This window comes from Agrilus planipennis, unplaced genomic scaffold (assembly GCF_000699045.2).
Source record: "Agrilus planipennis isolate EAB-ADULT unplaced genomic scaffold, Apla_2.0 scaffold88, whole genome shotgun sequence".
Classification (NCBI taxonomy): domain Eukaryota; kingdom Metazoa; phylum Arthropoda; class Insecta; order Coleoptera; family Buprestidae; genus Agrilus; species Agrilus planipennis.
The window spans coordinates 1,010,095-1,038,063 of NW_020438872.1; the positions used below are offsets into that span (position 1 = coordinate 1,010,095).

Here is a 27,969-nt window from a genome sequence, read left to right on the forward strand (position 1 = left end):
TGCTTGTCATTAATTAGGTACAGAATACATTTATTTTATTTTTTAAAAAATTTATTAACCCACTTATGATCTTCTTTTTTTTTAATTCAACATAAAGCTAAAATTGTCAGAAACTCGGCCAGTGTCAATAACTGGGTCTTTTACCTTACATCGCTTACAATTCAATTACAAAATTTAGACAAATGCGAACCACATCACCACCCGTTCATTAACAAATTCGATGAAAAATTATCGAAATAACCCATCCGACGATATTGAAGATAGTTACATTTTCCATGTATCGCGAAAAATGCCAATTTTGTTGCCACACTTTTTAATAACGCTAGTACAAGAATGCCGTAGGAAGCTGCGGTATTTCTGGTTGTAATAATACAGAAGCAGATAGATAAGATAACCATATTCAAGTGCAGAGAAATCGCTTTATGTACTAGAAACTTACTTGAGATTTTGACAACATGATGACAGTTGAGTTTTCAAGTTTCAAGATGGAGTTTAAACGAACTAGAACTACACTTCATAAGGCATGAACTTCTTCAGACTTTGATGCATATTATCATGAGTCAATAATTTAGAATCCTCGTTCCTACAATTTCGCTATAAAACCTTTAAAAAGGTAAACATCCAACAAATATACCAATTACATACATGCCCTACGTTAAAATAATAATATAAAAATTAAAAAAGAAAAAGCAAACTGAATCGCTTTCTGGAGTCAACTTTAATAACTCAATCTGAGTGTAAATTGTACAATCGTGGTAGCGCGAAAGCAAATTAAACCCTTATCTTATTCCACACCCTGCCTGAGAGTCATTATAAAAAGACAAGTCGACCACGTTTCTTGTAAATGTGCGAACAAAGATTATATCGCAACTAGGGTAAGAATTTGAGTTTTTGAGTCCCTTGCATATACTTAGGCCCCAAAGACACGTAATTTTTGCAATTGAACGTCAACGCTCAATTCGACCATTTCGATTTGTTTATTATAAAATGAAAAAGGTGTAAGATTCTATAAACCCTAATTGGTTTTGAATTCCAGCATTGCTATAATTAATCTGATAAATGAATGCATCATACCTTCCGATAATTGTACGGGCGCATTTTCCCAAGCAGAGAATCTTCGTTTTTTCGTCAACATCTTCGAGGCTGATTCTTCAGACATCTGAAACAAGAAACAATTATATATACAAAGATCGTTACATTAATAGTACAATGTCTACTTTAGAACAGTAGTTACACTTTTAAATTCGAAAAACGTTTCCTATCAATTAACAAGCAATGAATTCGAATGATTCTTTAATTAAATTCTTCTTTCTTTAAGCATTTAACCAACGTGAAATTACACTTAAAACTTACGAACAATAAACAGCTTTGAATAAATTCATTAGATTATTACTTTATGTAACTAGCGATCTATTATCTAACTGTAAAGGTGATTGTGGGGAGTTTCTAAATTTAAAAACTAAGAAACACTAAGCGGAGCACTACACAAAAGACAAAATTCTTGTGCTTCACAGTAACATTAAGGTGCTGTATGCATGGGGTTTGTTTCTAAAAAACAAAATTATTTGTGCTTTATTTACGTGGTTACGAATTACTAAGAAGTATACGAACAGATGTATGAAAAACTAGTAAACAGCGTCTGTAAGCGTGGCGGTAATCACGCAGTTGAGAAACAAAAAGAGCGAAATTAATGACAGAAAAGGAAGGATAAAAGTAGGGTAACATCGGTCGGTAAAGGACGGTGCTGGTTTATCAATTCATTGTAACAAAAACATCAAAACAACCACATGGAGTAGCAGAAACTTCTTGCACAAGGGCCTATATTCTAACAGCTGTTAGCGCCTTGTAAAGCATTTTTTTGCCCAAGTTCAAGTGCTCTCTTCGCTAATGTGAGTAATGTGGCGGCGTCGATTCTGTGCCGACGTCGTTAAGAGTGTCGCGGAGCAGAGCGTCGATAGGTGGAAAGGCCGTTATACACGTTGCGCTCCTAACGCCACCAACCTGGGTAATGAAGTCTTTTGTGTATATGTCCAATTTCCCAGCGTCGATACATATATTCTTAGAGCGATCTTGCTGAATAGTGCTATAAAAGGGGCACTATCGGGGCACTCGTCCACGACAAAAACAATCTGCAACTTATCTCCCAGATGCAACCACTCATAGTCGGCATATAAAATCTTCAATTAACCTCACAGAATAAATCGCTCCAATCTATAGGGTTGTTCGGAAAGTCATATCGTTTCTTCCCGATAGAGGATTTCATTGTATTCTTTTGCACCCAACTTCACATTTAAGCCGTGTAATTTTTATATGCCTTGAGAGCTCATATAGCAAGGCTTGTGTGTGAAACATTCCAATTAATTCTACGCAGTAGTTTTTGGTTGGTGCCCTTTTAAATATGGAGAGCGATAAGCAGCATTTTCGACATATCTTACTGTTTTACTACAGAAAGGGTAAAAATGCTGTTCAAGTCAGAAAGAAATTGACTGATGTGTATGGAGAAGGTGTGTTGACAGTACGCCAGTGCCAGAACTGGTTCGCTAAATTTCGATCCGGCAATTTTGATGTCGAAGATGCACCACGTTCGGGAAGGCCGGTTGAAGCTGATAAAGACGCGATAAAGGCATTAGTTGATGTGAACCGACGAATAATAACACGTGAGATCAGATTGAGGTTAAATGTATCAAATTCAACAGTTTATGACCACTTGAAAGGCCTGGGATTATCCTCGAAGCTCGATGTATGGGTTCCCCATGTTCTCACAGAGAGAAATCTGTGTCGCCGCATTGACGTCTGCGATTCGCTTCTCAAACGTCACGAAAATGATCCGTTTTTGAAGCGCATCATCACTGGGGACGAAAAATGGGTTGTATACAACACCGTCAAACGCAAGAGGTCATGGAGCAAAAAAGATGAACCGGCTCAAACCATTTCCAAAGCCGATATTCACCAAAAAAAGGTGATGCTGTCTGTTTGGTGGGATTTTAAAGGAATCGTTTTTTTTTTTAGCTTTTACCGGATAACACAACGATTAATTCAGAAGTCTACTGTCATCAGCTGGACAAACTGAATGATGCACTTCAACAGAAAACAAATATAAGGGTAACTAAAAACATGAACCTTATTATTATCTTTTTCTTAGCTAAGAATAGTAGTACGACACAGGGAATGACAGAAACGATGAGAAAAGATGAACACGGATAAATCGATGATAATGAGAGGCAAAAAAGGCGGTGAAAGAACGAAATCCTTGTCTAAGGGGTTGTGTAAACCCCTAGACAAGGATCGCAGTTTCGACTTTGGTTCCCATCAATACGCCATACATTCTCTAGCAACCAATCGAAATTTAATCTTTTTCTATCTGGTTTTCCTCAAGTTTAAGGAAATATTTGGAAAATGGAAGGCTAAAATTTCTATGCAAGTGAATTGATTAAAAGATGGCTTTAACTCAACAGAATGATGACTACATTACTGAAGAGTCCCTAGCTATTCGTTTCGCAAATGACACTCGTTATCTTTATGAGAAAAGCCCGGAATGGGAGTAGTTAGAGCGCCCCCTACCAGATATGCGTCATATCGCCAAACACTTATAGTTGTAAGTTGCATCAGTGTTCGTTACTAGAACGGCCCATAAAATATTTCAATTTACAGCTGTCGACGTCTTTTGTTTCGTCCAGCTCGAAATTTATTACCCTAAGAAAACAGAGTTTTCGATTTCATATTTACTGTACACAAAATATTACAACAGATAAAAACGCTTTCGATATTTAAACTAAATACCTAACGAAAACATAAAATTAACTTATTCTGGATTAAATCTGCAAAGGCGTAGAAGGTCCAGACAATTTTTTATTTTGAAATTGCAACTTGCAACACTAAATTTACACTTTTAACTCGAAATTTTGAATTCGAATTCAAAAAATCAAGGTAACATATTGAATTATCCATCCGCGTTACTGTTTGCGATTCAATTGCCGTAGGATACGCTGGGATTGGGTCGGGTAAGGCTACGATTTAATGAAAACTTTGAAATTTCCAATTGCAAGTCGAAATTGGAATAAAAACTGCCAATTAACGCATAAAATAAAAAAATATGATGTCCAGGATTTGTGTATTTATAGATGCCAATCAAAAATAACTCGCCGTTTATGATTGGCGTGTTTTAGTTGAGTAATAAGCTTCGATATTCATTTAGAAAGCACACAGTTGTAGACAATGTGTAACATTGTGTGCAGAATATTTGATTGTATCGGTCCCTAGAGTTATAAACTAAGCGGAGATCAACCTTATTCAGAGTTAAGGGAATTGCTGTTTCGTATAAAGGGACTTCCTTTCTATCGTAGCTTAAACTATTGCAACTATTATTCTAGCTATTGTAAGTTATTAAAAAGTGTTTTAAATTAAAAACCAGACTAATTAGATATATGTGTATATTATTGTTGGTCCTTGATTGACAGATTTCATGTACCTACAGTGTTGGACCAAGAAAATTTAACACACGAAGAAAAGCTGCTTGTTATCCTTGTTTTTCTTTTGAATGATTTCAAGGCATTTGCTGTTAACTAGTTTATAAAGTAAACCCTTATAGAAAGCGTAAATTCTCAGTCCAAAATTAAATGTCCTATTCCTTCGCTATTCTTTCTATTTCAGCCGAGCTTAACTTATAATTTCTCCGTATGTATAATGATAAGTGTGGTGGCTGCTTCCAGTTTTGCAGACTTAGCTGGTTTCGTTTTGTTAATAAATTTATAGCCTGCACAATTCCTAAACGCGTTATGAGTTAATGGATTTTACCAATTTTACATCTTACAAACGCGAACAAAAGCGTTTTTAGAGTTAAGAAAATACAGGACAGAACACTAAGCTTTCAATTTCGTAGTCGTTTTATTATAGAAAAAAGGATAACCTATTGATTTTATTTATTTAAATACACATATTTATTAATTCCTTACTAATGACTCCGTTTGTAAAACAAGTTCTAAACGTTCACAGTTAATTATCAAATTTCTTTAATAAACAAAAACAACCCCATGCAACGAGAATACATATACGTAATGCACTTCTTACACATCAATTGCAATATGATACAAAATAAGCGATTCCATGGAGCAATATTAATTATACTAATTGCTTTATCGAAAATTCAATTACGCTCCAATACCAAGCACATATACCACACTAAGTATTACTTATACAACCTAATTTTCTTTTTGTCGCTTGCATTTAATGTGATCACTCTTTTTGTTATAGGCATTGGCAAAGATCATTCGAAGAAGATGCGCTTGGAACCTTGGGGAAGCACGTTTAATTTAGAAAATCTTCCCAGGCATTACCATTCGAAGAAAGGTAAGAAACAACTAAAGTTGATTAAGATTAAAATATGATTTGATCTAAATATTTAAAGTGATGCCCTAGACAAAAATTTTCAGTCTCTCTCCAGTCTCTCAGAGTCTTTCAGCGTCTCTCACAGTCTTTTCCAGTCTCTCAGTTATTGCCCAGGTGTTCTTATAGATCTCTCACAATCTCTGTATGAGAGACTCGAACGATAAAATTGTTAATTCAGAGATTCTAGTCTCTTGTTCAGAGATTTGAGTATCTCGTTCAGAGATTCCAGTCTCTCGTTCAGAAACTGGATACGAAATGAGAATCTCTCTATGAGCGACTCGAATCTCTCGTTCAGAGACGCTAAACAGTCTTTTTGACAGTCTCTCTCAGCGACACCAGAGAGACTCGATGAGAGGCGGAGACTCGAGTCTCACTTTCAGAGATTCTGAGAGACTGAACATTTTTATTTCGGGTGGATATGTAGTTTTAAAAAATTGAATCGCAATTGAATTGAATTTTTTGTTTCAGTTGATCAATGTCCCACGTCTAGACCGGAAGGTCGTCATCGACGAAAACCAAGGGTTGGAAATACACATCACCTACCACCCTTGAAAGACGAAGAACATCGTCATCTAATAATTAAAGGTCATTTTCAAATATTACTTTTAAAATATATACTTATTAAGTTTGCACATCAGTTTCCACAAAAGCTTAACGTCCTAACTACGTCCCTTATAACGATTTTCGTTCCCTATTTATTACTACATCTACGGATATAAGTTTTGTTCATTTAGTTGAATGTCAAACTGACATTCAACTAGCAATCCAAATCATTTTTAATATGCATTCAGCATCGTAGTATTAGATGATTCCGGAAGTATCCAACTGAGTTTTACATTTTAACTCATCTTACGATTTCATCTATCTATAATACCGATTATTAAGTAAACGATTTGCAAGTTTTATGAAGTTTAACCTCCAATTACTTCAGCAGGAAATTCGATCCATCAACTGCATTTGCGGCGAACAGATATCATTTGCATTCTTTAAATTGTGAAAGCCTGAATTTTTAACAAGTTAAACAACATATTAAAATAACTGAACAAGTCAAAAGTTAAATACGTGATTAAAAGCAACTTGAATTTTCGTACTTTACCTAAGTAATGATTAGGGGTAGGTCGAGGACAATTTTTTGTAACGAGTTATTTATTCAAATCGGATCAAATGCAGCACAGTTGTCACTTTGTAATACAAATAATAGATAGAGAGTAAGATACAGGAAGGATTCGCTGTTTGTATTTAAAGAGGTAGTTGGTATTCAGTCCGCGCGAATGCAAAAGTCGGAACAGCATCAGTAGAACAGGAGCAAGAATTTGTGGATTCAATAAAATCCGCGGCGCTCTCCGGTATTATGACAAACAAATACTGCTATCGTCACTTAGCTTGGAGCACGCAGCACTTGGAAGCATCAACAAGCAGTAAGTATGGAAAGGAACAACCAATAGCATCAGCGGCAACATGTGAACAGTATATTCTTACATATTCGGACTCGCACAAAGCAAGTAATTGCAATTTAAAGCGCGCACCTGGTTACACACATTACAGCCACTGTCTCTCGAGCTCGTTCATTTCTCTTTTCTACTTGTTGCCACCTGTTTTCATTTGAAATTTCCACAACGTTTAATTTTCCAAATATGACAACAGCTTAAGATAACCATTTCAAATTTCAATAAGTTCGCAAAAATAAAACGGAAAAACTAAGGCCTACTTTTCTCTATTTTCATGCTGAAAGTAATAATAAAATACCGCGTTAATATACTATATAAATATGAAGAAGCGCCTTTTTAAGTCATTATTGTCATTCATTATAACTCTGACAGTGGCAGGTGTGAGGGTGGCTGTTATAAATAACTAAGGTACGTATGAACGGAATTCATAGCTTACGCCTTTCTCAAATTAAGTGCAACTCAATAAAACATTAATAAAACCAAATTGTGCCCTGCCATTTTGCTTCGAACGGAATAATTGAAATGTAATTTGGATGCCTTATCTACACGTCATATCTACGGAGAAGGGATATCTTTCCGAACAATGTTCATTATTAATGTTCGCAATTACAAGGTTTGACGTGATTTTACTAAATTATTAGAAGAAATAGCTGGGCCCGTTCAGATATTTGAACAGTGAGATGGCAACATTTTCAATAGTTTTATAATCTCTGTTCAAACATTAAAAATCTAAAAACGCAACCAATTATACACTCACATGGAGACATTTGAAGCCGCCTAGACTTTTGCAATTGTTTATTTCCAAATGGAATACGGAAAAATTGGCGATTTATAATTAAAAATTCTGATTAAACATACTGTATGATGATCAGTGAGAGATTGAGAAACACCTAAACATATCTAATTAAACTGACTCTTAGTTAATAAAAAATAACTACTAGGCTTTACCATCAGCGGCATCGTTAGCGTTAAGGCCCTAAATATCTGTCAATGATCATCAACGACTACATGAAACTAATTTATTTTATCCCTAGGGAACAATATTCTTTTCTGGATAAAAGGTACCCTATGTTCTTTTCTGTACCCCTGACAATGTGTGTACATAATTTCATGATGATCGGTTGAGTCATTAAAGAGTGAAATGGTAGCAAACAAACTCATACTCGCATTATTTATAATATTAGTTTGAATATTACTTTCCTAGCTTCTTGAGTGAACAAAAGATGAAAATATTCGGAAGTATTAAGTGTTTAATGAGAATCTTAGCAAGAGCTATGCAGTGCATCCGTGAAATATGCATATAATTGAAAACGCACAAAAATTTAGGAAGTTCAATTATCTTTTGCGTGAAGCTGTAATAATAATTGAATTTTAAAAGAACCCTTAAACTCCTTGACTGCAAAATGGTATCTCTTTGTGCTTCTCTTGGTAATCCGAGAATTACGTTAAATTAATCGGATTTAAGGAAGCTGCGCCTAATACAATGGAGGAACTCTCAAACGTAACTCTTTCTAATCCTTATAAATGAAGATTGCTCCGTTTCGTTTGCATCCAACGATACCATCCAAAATTGCAAGTAAACAAATAGAAATATATAATGTATTAAGTACAGTTGCAACTCTTTAACAATTCCTTTCGTTATAAAATACGTAGGCAAACAACTGGCCAACTAGTAGGGATGAACCTAAAGCAAACTTGAACTTTGTAGGAAAACTAAAGCTCGTGGGAAGGCAGCAACACTACAACTAAGGCAACGTGCTAGAACAGTTTCAAAATAAACAAGGTATTTTACGAAAAATACGAACTACCATACAAGAAACAGGAACAAACGTAAATACACGAAAGATACGACGAACCCCTAGGAACGATTTATTAAACAACGAATTTCATCAATTTCTTCGAATTATTTTATGGTGTTACACAGATTCCTAGATGTCTACATAATTAATAAGCTAAAAGGGATTCAGAAATCCCGACAGTTCGCCCTTCTACAGGATTGTTCGGAAAGTCATTTCGTTTTTTTTTTGTGGAAATGAAAGACAGTTTTCGTATAATAAACAAATACTTTATTAAATTATATATTGGCCGTTCTGGTCCAACACCTTTTGCCATCTTTCTGGTAGTAGCATAATTCCACGCTCATAAAATTTTTGGTATTTGCTGGCAAAAAACTGATCGAGGAGGTTTTTGACCTCCTCATTTGAGGTGAAGGTTTTACCGTCTAAAAAATTTTGGACTGACCGAAACAAATAATAATTCGATGGTGCCAGGTCTGGAGAATATGGTGGATGTAGCATTGTATCCCATTCAAGCTGTAAAAGCTTTTGGCGAGTGACCAAACTTGTGTGAGGTCTCCCGTTGTCTTGGTGAAACACTACACCTTTCCTGTTGATTAGTTCTGACCTTTTCTGTTGAAGTGCATCATTCAGTTTGTCCAGCTGATGACAGTAGACTTCCGAATTAATCGTTGTGTTATCCGGTAAAAGCTCAAAAAAAAAAACGATTCCTTTAAAATCCCCACCAAACAGACAACATCACCTTTTTTTGGTGAATATCGGCTTTGGAAATGGTTTGAGCCGGTTCATCTTTTTTGCTCCATGACCTCTTGCGTTTGACGTTGTTGTATACAACCCATTTTTCGTCCCCAGTGATGATGCGCTTCAAAAACGGATCATTTTCGTGACTTTTGAAAAGCGAATCGCAGACGTCAATGCGGCGACACAGATTTCTCTCTGTGAGAACATGGGGAACCCATACATCGAGCTTCGAGGATAATCCCAGGCCTTTCAAGTGGTCATAAACTGTTGAATTTGATAAATTTAACCTTAATCCGATCTCAGGTGTTGTTATTCGCCGGTTCACATCAACTAATACCTTTGTTGCGTCTTTATCAGCTTCAACCGGCCTTCCCGAACGTGGTGCATCTTCGACATCAAAATTGCCGGATCGAAATTTAGCGAACCAGTTCTGGCACTGGCGTACTGTCAACACACCTTCTCCATACACATCAGTCAATTTCATTCTGGCTTGAACAGCATTTTTACCCTTTCTGTAGTAAAACAGTAAGATATGTCGAAAATGCTGCTTATCGCTCTCCATATTTAAAAGGGCACCAACCAAAAACTACTGCGTAGAATTAATTTGAATTTTTCACACACAAGCCTTGCTATATGAGCTCTCAAAGCATATAAAAATTATACGGCTTAAATGTGAAGTTGGGTGCAAAAGAATACAATTAAATCCTCTGTCGGGAAAAAACGAAATGACTTTCCGAACAACCCTATATTACTATTAAAGGGTAGATGTTCTCGTCCACCACCATTTTGGATCCAACTTACGGAGAGAAATCATATAAAAATGTAAGCATTGGCTTATCTAAGTGTATATCTACAACTACATCGATTTCAAATTTCCAAAAGAAAACTAAAATTGGAGCTAAGGTATGACTAAAAAATAAATTACATAAATGCACAATTTGTTACCACGTCAATATGCGTAATATTCTATTTTTCCCACATCTAACGGATCCAAAATGGCTACCACAATATTCCCTTTTATACAGTCTTAGTGTTACTACTGTGATGTTGTTAAGGATAAATGAATTGTACTCTATCCTGTACTTTCTGAAACAATTTTCTTCTTTTCCAGGAGGATTTCAACCTGTATTTGCTGAGGAGCTCGCAAATCTCTCAGTAGCACGAGGTAGAGACGCTCGCTTCAAATGCATTGTCGATAATTTAGGAGGATATAAGGTAAACAAATTATTTTGAAACAACGACAGTACCTACCTAACGACGTGCCTAATAAAAATTTTAAATTAATACGAAGATTCACAATCCAATCCCATAAACAAAATGCTAACGGGGAAAAGAAAATTCTTTGGTGCACGCCTACATCTCGGTAAAACTTTAAGACAATAAAAGGAAGCAGATAATAATGTCACAAATAATCCAGATCTCAATTTAAAGAATAATTTCCAGGTGACATTCGAATCTTACGTTCGAAAAAGGAAGAGCTTAGAGTTCGGAAAACTCTTTACGAAATGTCAAACTCCATCCGTTCTACTAATAAAATGAAGATATTCAAACGAAAGTCTCGCGGCGATATTTCTTTCTTTGTTTTGACAACAGAAAATGTTTTATCCTATCCAATTATTTAATTAACTAAGAAATGATTACGGTACGCTCCTTATGGGTCTCGGTTTCTGTTCACATGAGAACCATAATGTAAATACAAGTCAAATATGTGTACAGGTCCGGATAGTATTAGAAAATCGACAACCTTCACTAACCAGCTGTGTGTATTATAAATGATTTCAAGTTTGCGGCGCTTTTCGGCCATTTGTCAAATTTACACTATTATTACATCCTTCTCCCAAGTTGCGTAGCACACACGTGCTCTTTATCAAGTCGCCTCCATCGTTTGGTTTTACTCGGACAGTTGGACATAAACGTATCATCCGACAGATGTGCAGACTGACCCGCTTGTACAATATTAATTCTCAGGATGCAAACGGCATAAATATATATACACGTACACAAATCTAAATTAACCATCTTACACTAATTATTCTACTGTCTATAAATATTAACATGCTTATACTGAGCGTCTTCGACCGTCTATATGTTGTGCTGATGGGATCTAAATGGCGATGTACGTCTGGCGGTTTCGATAAACTACTAACCAAGAACATAATCGGTTCTGATACTGTTTTGATTTGGGTCTAAAGTTTCGCCACCACAAATGAAAAACTTCTTCAGAGGTCCTTCCATCTCCGATGCTGGATGAGGCCTTCAGAACCCGAATCAGAATAGATCCTCGTTAAAATAAAGACCATTGGGAGGGGCGGTGCATAATAACTTCCCTATAAGCGTCTTAGCGTCATTGTGGTCTATGATGTGTAAATTTGACAAGGGAAGCATTGTACAGCGACTTCCACTGAAGATTGACAGAAGCAGAAGCCTTTTGTACAATAAAGGGCAAACGTTTTGACTTAGGGCCACTTACGAACCCCTACACAAACGATTATATATTCATTTAAAAGAAAAATTTGCTATAATTGTACGATATCTTCGATCCTTGTCTTCTAGAATCTCTAACTATGTATCTGAACAAAAAAAAGGAGTACAAGGACACATTGCAAACCCTAGATACTACAAAACTTGTTTATTGCGGACATCGCTAAAGTGGACGAAACACAGGTACTAAAAAACCTGTTCAGTGCGGACACCTGTGTTTCGCCCATTTTAGCGGTGTCCGCAATAAACAGGTTTTGTAGTACATAGGGTGACCGTCGTTTTGTTTTATCTATTCCTTTAAATCCGTCTCCACTTTCTCTTTTACAACGTACGTCTTTCTACTGTTTGATATTGTTTTGTAAAGGAATAAATAAATCAAAAAGGGGCTTACCTTAGGTATTACAAAACCTGTTTACTGCAGACACCGCTAGTGTGGGCGAAACACAGGTACTAAAAAACCTGTTTAGTGCGGACACGTGTGTTTCGCCCACTTTAGCGGTGTCCGCAATAAACAGGTTTTGTAGTACATAGGGTGACCGTCTTTTTGTTTTATCTATTCCTTTAAATCCGTCTCCACTTTCTACTTTACAACGTACGTCTTTCTACTATTTGATATTGTTTTGTAAAGGAATAAAAAAACCAAAAAAAGGGCTTACCTTAGGTATTACAAAACCTGTTTACTGCAGACACCGCTAAAGTGGACGAAACACAGGTACTAAAAAACCTGTTTAGTGCAGACACCTGTGTTTCGCCCATTTTAGCGGTGTCCGCAATAAACAGGTTTTGTAGTACATAGGGTGACCGTCTTTTTGTTTTATCTATTCCTTTAAATCCGTCTCCACTTTCTACTTTACAACGTACGTCTTTCTACTATTTGATATTGTTTTGTAAAGGAATAAAAAAACCAAAAAGGGGCTTACCTTAGGTATTACAAAACCTGTTTACTGCGGACACCGCTAAAGTGGACGAAACACAGGTACTAAAAAACCTGTTTTGTGCGGGCACCTGTGTTTCACCTACTGTAGCGGTGTCCGCAGTAAACAGGTTTTGTAGTACCTACGGTGACTGTCTCTTTGGTTTATTTATTCCTTTACATTCACCTCCACTTTTCTACTTTACAATGTTTTATAAAGGAATAAATAAATCAAAAAGGGTTCACCCTAGGTACTACAAAACCTATTTACTTCGAAGTGGGCGGTGTCCGCAATAAACAGGTTTTGTGGCACTTGCTAGATACCAGGGCGTCCCGTTTTTGTTTATTTACATTACTTACGCTTTTTTTTTCAGGTGGGATGGGTCAAAGTTGATACAAAGGCGATTCAAGCTATCCATGATCACGTCATCACTCACAATCCACGCGTATCGGTTTCCCATAGCGACCATGCAACATGGTACCTACTTATTAAGAAGGTCGAAGAATCTGACAGAGGGATGTACATGTGCCAAGTTAATACAGATCCAATGATATACCAGGTAGTTATTTGCTTTTAATACCTAATGAATTTTGAGAACGTGCTTACATAAGAAAAGTATCTTTAAGTATCTTCTCTAACGCTTGATTAAAGCAAACACAGAACATCTCGTTTGCCAGATAAATTGCAAAGATTAAACGGTGGTCAAGTCAAGAAAATTGAGTCGTAAATACATGAGTTAAATAGAACAAATATTCAAATTGAAGCATAAAGTTAGATTAAAAATAGAATTGCAAACTAAACTGTGTCTATCAACAACGTCAGTCTCATTCTGGAACTATCTATTCAGTTAATTTAAAGAATTTGGTTTATAATAAACTATTTATAAAACGACGTGTATAAGTAGCTAAAAGTCGACTTGAAAATACGTCGTTCACTCGTATCAAACAGGATAGGATATTGTGAATAAAATGTGATCCCTGGGGAAATAATTGTTAAAAATCGTTCTACATCCCACAGTAAAGTTCTCTACATTTCAACATCTAAATTCTACTTTATTACCTGCTTTAATGGAACTGTTATTGAGTTATATTTGTTGGAATATATCAAATGATCTAACAAATTAGTGAATCAAAATACTGTACATACCGAACAACATTTTATCATTAAAGACAGAAATACGCAAAAGAATATCATCTCTATCGTACATGTTTCTTCGTTTCAGATGTCATTTCTTGAGATTCTACATCCCCCGGATTTTGACATGTTGGAAACGTCATCATCTATCGAAGTTCAAGAAGGGTCCCCACTGAAATTGCAGTGTAAAGCATTCGGTCGTCCGAAACCTCGCATAATTTGGCGCCGCGAAAATAATACCGAAATAAATATACGTGATGCTGACGGAAACAAGGTTAAAGGTGAGCTAATTTACACTGTTTTCTGTTTGCCTACAATATAAGATAATATAATTTCTAAAGTATTTAATCAATTTTGATTATTCTTCTACTCGAAACTTAAGTTGAAGTCATACAACAAAGTCATAACTGTTGTGATCTCGATCTATCTGCTAAGAATTAGGTATCACTGTAAATAAATTACTCGGATATGAATAAATATTGATGATCTGATTTTATCGATTAGAGATCGATAGTTATAAAACAGGATTACGAAGATTGAGCGAAATGTTAGTCAGATTTCTAGTGTTGTCAAAGAATCTATCGGGTAATAAAAACAGCATTGTTTTTCTTTTCTTAGCGGGTAGTTCGACAATGGATATTTTTCTTCTGAAGCGGGAGATGTAGTGGCAATAGTAAGATGTTCGCGAAGCTTCTGTTTCTTTATCTGCTTGTGGTTTTATTCTACATGTAGGTTCGATCCACTTACGAAACGAATACGACTTTTTTCGTACAGTCGACGTTTGTATCTCAAACCCGTAGGGAGTCACTCAAACGAAACAGACTTTTCCGTGGCTGCAAACACCAGAGTCATTTTACGACAAAGAAAATTGAACTTCACCGAGAATAAGTCTTTTAAGATCCCGCCGCTACGTACTGCATGCAACACTTATTAGTTTCTTCAACGTAATGCGTTATAAACAACGTAATTCAAATTAAAACCCACAGGACCCCTTCTAACTAAGTACATCTATATGTGGGTACTGAAAGCGAAATAACTGATGCCATCTAATTAAGTGTTTCGATATTTCTAACTCCTAATTACTTAATCAAAACACCAAACAGAAATTCGAATGCGTGAATAATTAGATAACAAGTTCAAAAATAAATTACACATTTGCGAACATTATAATCTAATCTATAAGCTTTCCCTTACTTCTCATTACTCCTACACATATATATATCTGCTTCTAATGTCTCTAAGTAACCCTTCATGACTCAGAAAGTGTCTTAATACCATATTACGTTTCTCTATTTTTATTAACTTCCATTATCTAACACCTCTTCGTTTCTAACCTTCTCTATCCAAGATCCATGCTTTCTAACACCTCAATTTTGTATAATTACTATTAATATTCCAAATTATATGAAAAAGTGAATTGTGACGTGGATCATTTTGAGATCTAAAGGAAGTTATTTATTTGATGACTTCGCCTTCAGCACCGAAATTATTTTCCGCTAATAAATCTACCACGAATTTTGTAGTAAAATTGAACGAGTATTTAAAAGTTACAACTGCTTGTTATTGTTTAATGGCATGCAATAAAGTTTTCGTAAGCTGAATATAAACCTGTCGTCATTCTCTATGTGTTACTGTAAAATATAATTGTACCTGAAACACATATTTTATATCCGTGTTACTTGTATCTACCCTGACGACATTACAAAACATCCAATTCACTTTCAAAATGAAGCAATCAAACCGATATTCAGGCACAAGGTAGAACATACAAAAATTGTATTATTATTAAGTATTCAATTCCTATTTTTTTATTCGATTTGAAATCAAAGCCACAAGGGGGTTAAACGTTATTTATTTATTTAGAAACAACAACCGAGGTTTCCCCCCAAGCCCTTGCCTGGAGAAAAACCTACAATATAGACGAAATATTCAGTTTTTAAATAACTGAATAAACTGTAACCCCCGTGTACCTTTGAATTCAAACCTCATACAGAAGTTGTTTAAAAATTGCTCAAATCTTAACAAACATTAACTATAGTTAATTATCTACGTACGCTGTCGGATTATTTTATGTCGGTCTCAGTTAATATCTAAGTAAATGAGTGCAACCCTTAGTTTCATATGTATTCTTGAAAACTGCAAAACAATTGTTCAATTAGTTCGTCGAAATAATTTATTTTTTAAAAACGCAATCATCTATTATATAATACACGCTTCGATTTGTGTTAAATAAAATATTGAATATTTGCAGAACCAATTTTTAATGAAATACAGCAAATGATAATTTAGCTCGATTGTGCTGCAAACAAGTAGAGTTCATTTTCTCTCGAACATAATGTTTAACTGAATAATAATAAAATTAAACTGTCAAACAGAACTTACCGTATTAAGTGAACAAACACTATTTGCAACAACTAAACCACTACAGAAATTCAATCAAGTGCACTGAATTCAATGAACATCTGCTTACAAAGCAAATCAGTTAGTAAATAATAATTGTTATTTCGTCACTAATTAAGACCAATAGTTTGTGGTGAACCACCACCGTCATTATCATAATCATCATAAGGTCGTCAGTCTTAAGATTGGTCGGACACACCTCAGTACATAAGCTATGAAATTTCGGTACCGAAATCTTATGTATTTTCTTATGAAGGTCCTTTTTCCTATCCTGACTAAATCATCGCATTTTTCAGTAATCTAATCTAGCTCTACCTGTACCCCTCCTAACTGTTTCTGCCTCTAATATGTCTCTGCCTAGACCTTCAAGCCTAAGAAGGTGTCCTACCAACCTATCTCGCCTATTTCTTATTGACTTCCATGGAGTCCTCTGTTCTCCTATTCTTTCTATTGTCTTTTCATTTATAACCTTCTAATCATTCGCCTATAACACCACATTTCGAACGCTTCTAACCTTTTCTTTTCCGCCGCGTCCACCGTCCATGTTTCGCACCCGTACATCGCCGTGCGAAAGTCATATCTACACCTTTAATAATCTTTTTCGAATTTCTAAATGAACCTATCGAGAGCATAAAAGTAACTTCTTTTTGTTGAAGGCGATTTGATTCTGCGTTATCCTTTGTTTAATATCTCAACTGTTCCTTCCGTCCTGAGTTTTTCGTCTCCTGTATTTATATTCTCTTGCACATCAGTATTTTTGTTTTGATATCAAACAGAGTTGTTAAGGGCCTCGTTCGTGTTGTCCTACAGTTAGTAATAGAACTTCGACTTAAGTAGGTATAACAAATAGACAACTGTGTGTGCTTTTTCTTTGTTTCAGTTGAAAATTATTATGGTGAAGTACTTGATCTACCGAAAATGATGCGTTCTGATATGGGGAATTACATGTGTATTGCCACCAATGGGGTACCACCTACGATTATAAAAACTATTCGGGTTACAGTTCGTTGTAAGTAATTGTGTTCGTTACATTTTTAGAGTACAATACAATTTTACATCTTTTTGTTTATACAATTTGAAGAGTTTAAAATATAAAAGTCCAATTTGGCCAGGTGAAACTATTTTGACAATGGTTTTGTATTTTTTTTTTACGTATAGGGGAAATAAAATTTGGTTTCAGTTTTATACGCGAAAATCGGCGTGATAGCATATTGGAAATAATGAATAGTATTTTCAAACGTAGATGAGTTCTTCTCAAGTTATTACAATTGAGAATGCCAAAAACTGCGCCAGAAGGCCTTCTCGTTCCTAACGATGCCGTTGCTTCGAACTAATTAGAAAGATAATTTCCCTTTTTTCGCCGTTTAAGTAGAGAAATTCGTACGGTTGAATTCGAGAGAGGACCACTCGGTTTTATAGCGAACATCCGCTAAAGTTCGTAACTCTTCCAAAGGTTATATCATGCGGTTTTATTAAAATGAAATTAAGATTAATGTGCATCTTCTACAGGAAGTCGTCATTGCATTCCTTAAGTGCTTCACTTCAAAAACTGCAATCCAATTCTTATTTCCTTCAATAGTTGATAAAATATTCCAATATTCCATAAATATAAATGAGATTTTTTTTGTTTGAAAAGAAGTCTTTAAATTGTTGATGAGGTGGTTTCACTTGAGCAAATAAAAATGCCCGCTCGAAACCCCTCAGAGAAACAAAAATTGGACTACAGTTAAGTGCTGAAATGTTTAATTAACTTTAAAACATTCAGCGCAGTGAACTTATAGCAAATGGAGTTACAATTACTCGATAAATGTGGACAGCAAATTTGCAAGTTTCATGAGTTACCACACGAAGATGTGCAAAATGTATGACCTTATTTAATGAAAGAATCGTCCATTTCAACTACAATTTAATTAATGAAATAAAATAAACCCCTTGAAAAAAGACACAATTCAAAATTAAAAAACGGCGTGCTGTTTTACATGAGAAACACTCTGTATATGTTACGATGAAATTAAGTATTCATTAGAGAAAAGTTTGGCTAAATTTACATAAGGAAGAGGCTATGTAATTAATTTTAAAAATAATGTAGGTACTAAAAAGTGATGATTAATCATTTTCCTTGTAATTTATTAAATTTTTCCACTTAACGTATTTAGGATACGGCGCGGCTGCACGACTTTTTTACCACAATTTTAAACCATTTTACAAGTGAATAAATATTAAAGCGAGTTATTATAGTCGTTTGGAAAAATTTGGAAATTTCCACTGTTACCCTACAAAAATAGTCACCAAAAAAAGCTCTGTTGAATTGCTATCGATACCTAAGCATACATGTATTATATATACAATATTACAAATGGAGCTTTCCACAATCTTCCACAGGTAATGCTTATTAAGTGTTACGAACAAACACCTAATAGAGCTTTATATTAAGTATACTGAGATAATTTATCTTACCTTTATAATATACTTGATCCTGCTTGTGTATATACAAGCTCCTCGATCCTAAAACTACGTACAATCCATTATAACTCACTATCAAACACTAAATTCAGTATTTAACAATTGCACACGTAGTAAGTACACGAAAAACCACTCACTAATTACCTGTATGATTCCGTAAATTAGATAATATATCGCACGGCCGATCGCGTGAAAAACTGAAATGAAATTGCTTCATTCTTAAGCAAAATGTGCTGGCTTGTTTGTTATAAAACTGGAAAAAACTGGATCTGTTTGTCGAAAACAACGACTCATTGCCCAATCACAGTCGTACAGTTTAAAGGGCAAAACAATGTCACGCTTTCATATTAGACAAATAAATTTCAAGGATTTATCATCGGCTCCAGCAAAAAAAGAGCAAATACAATTACGTAGAAAATTCTTAGCAAAATTGTTTTCGTCTAATCCAGGAACTTGATTCTGGTATAATGTCTTGTTGCAGTCTTGGCAAAGCCAGGGTAATTTGATAGGCAAATGATTTCCTATGAAAACGTGGTGATGGAAATGAACAAACTCACAATTAGTATCAAACAGGAAATTATCAATTTATCTTCAAATTTACTTTCCATTTATGTTTTAGAAAATGCAATAATGTCGTCAAATAATTTTGTATATATACCAAACTTAGTCACTGTCGCATTTTTTAATGAGAAACCTATGTGAAAAATAGAATTAAGTAATTATTTCTTTTGCTATTTTTAATAAAATAAAGTTTCTTCATGGCAAAAGAGAAGTAAACTGACCAAATAACACATTAACTGCAAACAATAAAATTTTGGCATGTAATCTTTTCTACATTTATTGTAAAAAATGTCGTAGCAACCAAATATAGGCAAATACGAATGAATATTAATTACCAGATAGGTAAATTTCACTTTCGTGCAAACCGAACTTCAAAACCATTTGAAATGTGCACAATAACAATTATTGTTTAGGCCACTTGTACTATTCTGCTGGTGACAGTCATAACACATATTAACATAACGAATGTGTTACAAAGTAGAATACGCACATCTAATAACATCCTATCTTTAAATCTGAAACCAAATTTACAGTTTTGTGGTTTCTATCAGAATTTCGGGTAGATCACCGTGAAATAAACCAATATAAAGCTGTTAAACATTAAATACAAATTGTTACAGGTCTGAAGCATACTGAACTGAACTATTTGAATACTATTACTAAATGTATTACACCTAGTTTTGGTAATTATCTTTTCAGTTCATCCAATGGTCCAGGTACCTAATCAGTTGGTAGGGGCTCCTTTAGGAACCGATATTACCCTAGTGTGCTTTGCTGAAGCGTATCCTCGATCCATAAACTACTGGTTGAAAGATGGCAAAGGTACTATAGTTTAAGATTTAAATTAAAAAAGATCTCTAGGGAAGGAAAAATGCCTAGTTCTTTTACCTATAGAAAGAGGAGGAAGACTCACAGGGATCCTTTTTGGCTTAAAGGTTAAAAATTGAATACTAGAATAATAATATACACTACAGGAATATTGAGAACCGAACGTAATTATCGCGTAATTATCAATGAGCGAAATCATCGTTTGAAAATACCAATACGGTTCAAAGTTCGCAAAAGAAACCGTAATTTTACTTCAGTCTTCATTTTTTAAATACGATACATAGGGAACAATTTCAATACTTTTGAAAAACAAAAATGGAGACAGACTCTAAGTAAAATTAGTATCATTTTTTTTTGCGAACTTTAAAGCGTCTGGAAAAAATTAACGCCTACTGGAGGTGTCTGGCAGTGATTATTAATTTTTAATAAGAATCAGCACTCAGACTTTAAGAAAAGCGAGTAATGTTTTTAAGTACTTTTAGCCCCTGATATCTGCAAATCTAGCTCTACAAGAAAATGTATAATTTCTATGTTCAATAATTTTGAATTGAAACAATACTTATCGCAAAGCAAACTGGTAAATAAATTGCAAATGAATATGCAAGTTTTACGATAAATAAAGTATAGCAAATGTGTTACTGAAGGCGAAAGGCCTCTGCGGGGTCTTCCTCTTTTCATGATGTAAAATACTTTCGTCTTTAGGGTTAATTTGGTTTTATGTAAATGTAAAAATGTAGTAAACGACGATAGGCGCATTTAAAGATGACGAAAGCATCGTCGGTTGATTTGAAATCGACATAAGAACGATCGTCGAGTGTAAACAGATAAAGTAGTGAGAATCCTCATTCGTATTTAAGTAAGATATGGTTTTAATGGGGTGAAATTAAAAGCCCATCTGTCTTTTTCACTTCGCGATTCCTTTAAGAGTTGAGGATTTGCTCGGAGGAAGTTCTGTGCGAGCGAAATTTATAAATCCTGCCAATCGAATTCAATTTCGCATCGATTATGGTCGTTTAATATAAAACTCTTGAGGGCGAACCAACAGTCTCGTAGTGCACAGAGTCAGGACGTGACGCGTTAAGAATTAGTAGGATAGAATTAAGTGGCTTTCATTAATCATGTTCAGAGGAAGTGGTAGAGTTCATCGTTGAACATATCGCATCACAATCAGTTGGTAGGAGGTGGTGGTTGCCGCTACCACTCCTTCTACTGCTTCAGACTCGTTCATGATGAGCAACCCCTTATCGCTTTTACAAATTAACCCTAATTGTCGACATTGACAGTAACGATAACTAACTCTAACACGGTCCATCAACAGATAAGGAACCAATACTAACACCTATCAAATAATCGGTTAAATTTACATAATCAAGCAAGCTGATATTACATTATGTATAGTCCGTTGCACTTTGGCTCAGTTGTTACACTTCAATTACGCTAAACAAATGAATTAAAATACCTTCGACTATAATATACTAGGCACATTTTATTGGGGGGTAGGTTATTAGAAAGCACCGCGGTGAGAGTTTTTGAACCGTACCTCGTTTTGTAGATCAATTGCGAAATGCAATATTTTCATAAAATGGATAATTTTCAAAACAACCATCGATCTTTTAAAACCTTTTGAGTACCACGAACTGTAAAGAAAGATTGTGGTATTTTTTAGTGTTTTATTTCTGCTCTATGTAATTTTTTTTTGCTGTTTCTATAGTTTGGTTCAAGTCTAGCAGCGAGATGGACCTAACGTTTATGTATAAAATAGGTATTGGAAACTATGTCTAACTGTCTCCACACGTTTTCTTCTGGTATTTTCTTACAGGTGAATTGGTATTTTATAATAAGAAATACGATGTCGAGTTACAATCCTTGTCGGATTACGAACTAAATATGACCCTGAAAATAAGGAATCTCACTGAAAGAGACATGGGAAGCTATAACTGCGTATCCAAAAATCCTGTGGGAGAAGTGTCTAGCCAAATTCGAGTTTACGGTAAGGATTAAGTAACAGATTGACGAAAGAATGTGAATTATACCGTTCCTAACATTGCTGATTTTTAATTGTTAGAAATAACAGATGATAGGTCGTCCAACCCCCTAAATAAAGCTTATCGAGGCGGTTCAAATGATGTTGCGACCAAAAAGCCCAAAAGACCGGTGAAACTGCTACGCCCAGCAAATGTGGGAAATGCAATCAGAGATGAAAACGCGAAAATGTATAATCCAAAACAGCCACGCTTACAAAACAGGGCAAAGCAAAGTTTCCCGTATGTTTGTTACTTATACCTTTCCTTAATTTTCTATCTCATTGTTTAAACATTTCTGAATGTTAAATGTTCGTTGTATAGTGACAATAACACTGACGTAATCCAACTATCACTTACACTAAACAAAATAATGTGAAAATAACTATCCTGATGTACTTCTCGTATTTTCTCAAACTTGTCGTGTTTTTCCTTTTGAAGCAATGGAAGTAGAAAATGGGAAAAGGGAATTTAACAAAAGTAAACCGATTTATTAAACGGGCCTTTAAATTTGTTGCCTTAAAGTTATTCGAAATAAATATGTAAAACTTAATATCTTAAATTCGGAATATGTCAAATTGTACATTTACAGTTATTTACCGGTTCTTTTTTTATTTGCTGCCATGCCGTACTTTCAAAAATCTGGGTTCAATTAATGAGAGGTAGAAAGAGGGAACAAGACTTGCTTCTTAATTATTTATGTGAAAACGCTTTTGGAATTACATCCAGCATGCAAATCACTGTTAAGATTTACATATTATCTCTATCCTTAGAATAAATCATTTTATGTCATTTGATGTTTTATTTAAATAATCCTCATCAAAACTAGATTAATCACTACCTACCTACCTAGAAAAAAATGTTCCGGCTAGATGGGCCCCAAAAAGGTAAGTATTCATTGAATATAAAATTATGATACTTTATATCTTAATTTCTACATATTACTACTTATTAAGAATTAAAAACTGTGGCTGCCAATCGATGTAGTTATTTTTTCATAAAAAGCTTTGTTCAAAAGATTTCGAAAGCTCGATTGTGAGAGAAGCAAGTTCGTGTTTTTGGTGCAGATTTCATGTGGTGGATTAGAAAGCTCTTGTTGCATAGATATTTCTGGTTTAGGGTGATTATCCCGGGATGGAGGCAGCTAGTAATGTTTGCGGCTAGAGGTAAAAATATTTTTAGATGGCTTAACAGGTGTTATCTGGATGAAGGCCAGACGGCGGGGCATGAAGCCAAGGAGTCAAGGGAAAGGGAAAAGGCAGCGATTCGACGTCTATTCATTTTACATTTCAGAGTAAATGTAGCTGAGAAATTGGTAAAGAACGGTTCATCTTTAGGGCCAGTGGGCCATTGTTCAGTTTTGCCGATTAACGATTAATGTATTGGGAGACACGGCGCTTTGTCACGGCTTTTCTGCGTCAGTGAATGAACTGCTATTAAATATGGCGTTCAGAAAGGCGGGAAGTGTCATCTTGATATACACCGCATTATGCACGCTCCACGGATATTCTTATCTCGTCCGAATCCTCCGAAATTTTCCCTTTTAATTTTCCTACTCATCCCATCGCCACTGAACGCCCCTTTGCAATTGTCCAAGTGCACTTGTTCTCGCTTTAATTATATATCTCCGCAATTTAATCAAAAAAGTAAAATCGGTCAAGCGCGAGAGCGACCAACGCCCCGAAGACTCCGTACCGCGAATCTTTCTCCCAATCGCCGGAATATTAAAAATTTCCCAACGACATACGAGCATACGTAATCCTAAAATGTAGCATCGTGCTATAGATGGCGTTCACTGCGCCATTCGTAGCATTTTCTAAAACGTACTGTTAAGACAGCAGGTAAAAGTTGGTCTGTGTTCTGTCGGGCTGCCTGCGACGCGCTGATGAAATCCAAAGAGATCGAAATCGCGATCCGCGTCTGGCAATTTCGACAGAATACAGACCACTTCGAATTATTTTATTTAACATATCTATATTTTAAAATTATGATTCAGCTTTGATTTTCCTGCCATAATAGTCTCTATATTGTTTTTTTTTTTTGGGATTTTTATACGTAGATACATGTAGATTTTCTTCCTTTCAACAATTTAGTGATAAATGTCAGTCCCACATAAGAAGATAGAAGACGTGATTTAAAATGGTCTCTCTTTTTGCAAAAAATTTCAATTTCGACATCTGCGGTAAACACCCAGTCGCTTAGCAAATTATGAAAAGAAGAAGGTATCTAACAATTTCGCGAACGAACTTCTGTATTCCATAAGATACTCGTAGTTAATAATGCATGAATTTAATATGCGTTTCTTTTACGTCCCTCTTATTATTAGTTTCACTCGTTTCAGAAATAAAAAGTTTTTGACAAGGAAATTATGAAGAGTTTTAACCAGGGCAAATAAGAATTATTTTTATTAGAAGGATGGAAAATACTGTACAAAGAAAGAAATTTTAGAGGATAATCAATTTGGGTTATTGGAACAGTGTTATTAGACACACTTACAGGGACAAAACATTAACGTGGTTAGATTTGAGGGTAATATTTAAATATTAGCATCTACCAAGAAGGGATTAAAATTACTTTTAAATAACAATAGGCATAAAGCAAAAATATTGACATGTAAGGGATGTAAAAGAAGCAATATAAAAAGATATCAGATAACTCATTGTCAAGATGGAAAAAACACTAGAAATATATAATAAAGAAGAGCGCAGGTTCGGGTCGATTTTAATTAGTACTTAGCTAACAGTTAACCGGAATGTGTTACCACACTTTTAAACATAACCGACCACACTTGACACGTTGAATTAGAATATCAGACGTATCCATTAACAATACGCATACAATTGGTATAAATACGTAATTACTATGTGTAGAACTGTCCGAACTCAATTTTGTTCTGTCCATTTTAATGATAGAATTAAAAGTTAATCGTAGTTATTTCGATAAATAACAATTTTATTGAATTGTATTTATTCGCAACTCTAATTCGTACCAAAACTACGCTGGCCATGACGGTTATTATATCAAATGTGCTCAAATAATTGGATTACATAATCTGTTAAAGGCACAAAGAAATAATACAGACTTACAGGTCATCTGCCGGCAGTTCCTTTAATATACATGGTGAATATATTTATCTAACATTTATTTACGTAGAATTTAACCAAGATTTCTAGAAGCTATATTTCATTTTATGCTTTTCAGTGATACATATGATGTCGAAAATATAAAAGATTTTATATTTGTTTTAGTTAGTTTTGACAAGTATCTACCCTAATTCCATTAAATAAAAGAAATACCTAAACGAATGAACATCTTTTGAATATGGTGGTGTCGTAACGATGTAAAATCGAAAAGAAAATATAAGAAAGCATCTCTAGAGCGTTTAAAACAAACGAATAAAATAAATGTTCAATTCCGAGATTGTTCCGAGTTACAGCTGAAATTCGGCACTTAATAATTTCGTTTTGAGGGGAACCTGATGATGAGATCAATTTCCATCTTTATTAGATTTTATTAATAAAATGCTAATACCGACAACTGGTGCCTGTTAAAAATTCTGGAAAGATTTTCAGTTTCAAGAAGTAATCAAAGTTTTTTGAGAACTTCTGCGGTCTTTATCAATTATTCTCTATTATTTTATGTAATACGTTAACATTTAAATTGTTGCATCCTAATTTAATTCCAAGCCGTTTGCATCGCATATCTACTGATGCGAAAAAGTAATTTCGTTACAAAATCCTATGAGATGATTAGTTTTGATTCTAATTATTTCCCATGAATGCAAAATCTTTCTCAGGGGATTCTGAAGACCGTATGAATTCGATTGATCTTGTTAGCATAAAATTTCTTTGGTACATCGGGTGAATTCAAAAGACTTCATATACTAAAATTATACTTCAATCCCCAACGTTCTCTAAACTATTTCATAAGGTTTCTAATTAAATGAACCGTAGATATAATATGCAGCACTGACTTTCATTTCTCTTTTAAAAACGGCATCAAATAGCCGTGACCAAATTAATTTTACTTTTTGATACTTATTTTTAACTTCATTTGAAGCGAATGAATTCTAAAAATATACCTGCATGAATGTATTAATGTACTGTTTGATAGAAAGTTGTTAAATAAAAATTTAAAGGAAACAATAAAACTCAACAGGGTACATGATAGATACAATTTTTTCTGGTTTGTATCATCGACAATCTTGTCGTTTTATTGGCTAATAATTATTTATGGTACAAACAAAGATCTGAAAATCGATGACATGGACATTAAATTGTATTGATATCTTAACTTAACTATTCCCTGTAACGTGTTGGGATCAAAACCAATTGTTAAGGGTATCAGGTCGTTTAGGGTTGTTTTGTGGGAAATATCCGCTATAAAGACAAGGGTATATACAACGATTACGCGTTTCGTAAAGGAGACTATTAAGATTACGTCTTTCCATTCGGTTTCAATTCAAAGGAGCAACTTTTGTTATAAGTCACGATAAGGGAGAAGACGACCCTTACTATACCTTACTATACCGATGTTTCACACTAAACTTACAATGATTTTTTCCAAATTTTGTTTGGGAATAAAATTGTACATTGTTACAGTGTTGATTATAATTTCCATTAAAAGACTACAATTAGTAAATAATCACCTTCCCAATTCCCAAAAATTTCATGATTAATAATCATCTACAAGTTATTATTACACTTTAGATATCTGCCGTATAGAAAACTATAATTATATTACTTGTTTGCGTACAGAAAATTCGTTTTCATCTTCTAACAATTGAATTCCGTAAAAATCCTTATTGAGAAACATGCATCTAATCATATGTTACACGAGGAGACAACTGTAGACAAGTCTTTCATATTTCCAGCTTCAATACGTACGATAAGGCGTTAGTGAATCAGTCAAGATCTGTCTCTAGACATGACGACACACATTCATCTATCTAATACACATATCTAGAGTGAGAATAAACGGAATATTTCTACCATTCAAAAAATTTATATATGGAACCAACAAGCGTCATGTTGAATGCATTAGATTAGATAAGAAAATAATAAAATAGCTGCTTGTATTATGTTATTAAAAGTATGCCAAACAAAGAGTTAGATTAGAATTGAATGCGTAGAGTGTAGACTGTGGGGTGCGAGGGCTTCGTTTCGCGGGCGACACCAGCGAGCTTTGTAAAGTATCAGCCGAGTGGTAGTGGAATTTAGTTGGAGAATACAAACTTGGGAATTAACGAAAGAAAAATTGTAACTTGTATACGAAAGGAACCCGATCGTAGTGTCGCCATGCCTGCTTAGTATGCAACGCGCTCAACTGCTGCATTCTTGTGAAATACACATCGACCGGGGTTTACTTCCAAGATCGTAAACAAAATTAGCGTTATTTGTTCTAATAAAACCGATTGCCTTTAACCATCTCCCTTTGTTGAAAACTAGCAGATTTAACTTAATCTCAAGGCCCCGAACTTGCTCTGCTTTCAACTTGGTAATAACATCGTATACCCTTCCATTATAAAAACTGCATTATCATTAGGGGAACTAACCACGTTCCAATAACACTATTTCCTGATCTACTCTCAATTCGATCCAATTCTGCAAACTACTACTTCACAAAGAATAACAGATTGTTCGCTAAAAGAACTCCAAATAATGCGAAGACTAAACTTTAAAACAAAGACAACTAAATTAACGAAATATCAGATTGGATCTATGAAAAATAAAACTTAATTTTGAACTAGAAACAATGGATCACATTGTTTATTTCTTATTTGTATATACGATAAAAA

General features: G+C 34.7%; 1 protein-coding gene and 1 long non-coding RNA gene across 3 annotated transcripts in view; one reads left to right on the top strand and one right to left on the bottom strand.

Moving 5' to 3' along the window:
* LOC112905810 overlaps positions 1-19,060 on the bottom strand; it is a 51,755-nt gene extending 32,695 nt beyond the window's left edge. The window contains exons 1-2 of the long non-coding RNA XR_003232028.1: positions 18,757-19,060; positions 1,075-1,159 (exon numbers count right to left, since the gene is read on the bottom strand). This is a non-coding gene — a long non-coding RNA (uncharacterized LOC112905810). The remainder of the gene's footprint in view (positions 1-1,074; positions 1,160-18,756) is intronic.
* The window catches only part of LOC108738258 (lachesin-like), a 45,417-nt gene extending 22,515 nt beyond the window's left edge, over positions 1-22,902 (top strand). The window contains exons 3-12 of one of the 2 annotated variants that reach the window (XM_018471608.1): positions 5,251-5,346; positions 5,854-5,970; positions 10,482-10,585; positions 13,139-13,324; positions 13,988-14,180; positions 17,180-17,308; positions 20,023-20,145; positions 21,863-21,913; positions 21,971-22,141; positions 22,217-22,902. In XM_018471608.1, coding sequence (XP_018327110.1) covers positions 5,251-5,346; positions 5,854-5,970; positions 10,482-10,585; positions 13,139-13,324; positions 13,988-14,180; positions 17,180-17,308; positions 20,023-20,145; positions 21,863-21,913; positions 21,971-22,141; positions 22,217-22,464 — 1,418 coding nt within the window. In that variant the 3' untranslated portion in view covers positions 22,465-22,902. The remainder of the gene's footprint in view (positions 1-5,250; positions 5,347-5,853; positions 5,971-10,481; positions 10,586-13,138; positions 13,325-13,987; positions 14,181-17,179; positions 17,309-20,022; positions 20,146-21,862; positions 21,914-21,970; positions 22,142-22,216) is intronic. The other variant, XM_018471609.1, reaches the window with a different exon arrangement.
* The last annotated feature ends 5,067 nt before the right edge of the window (positions 22,903-27,969 follow it).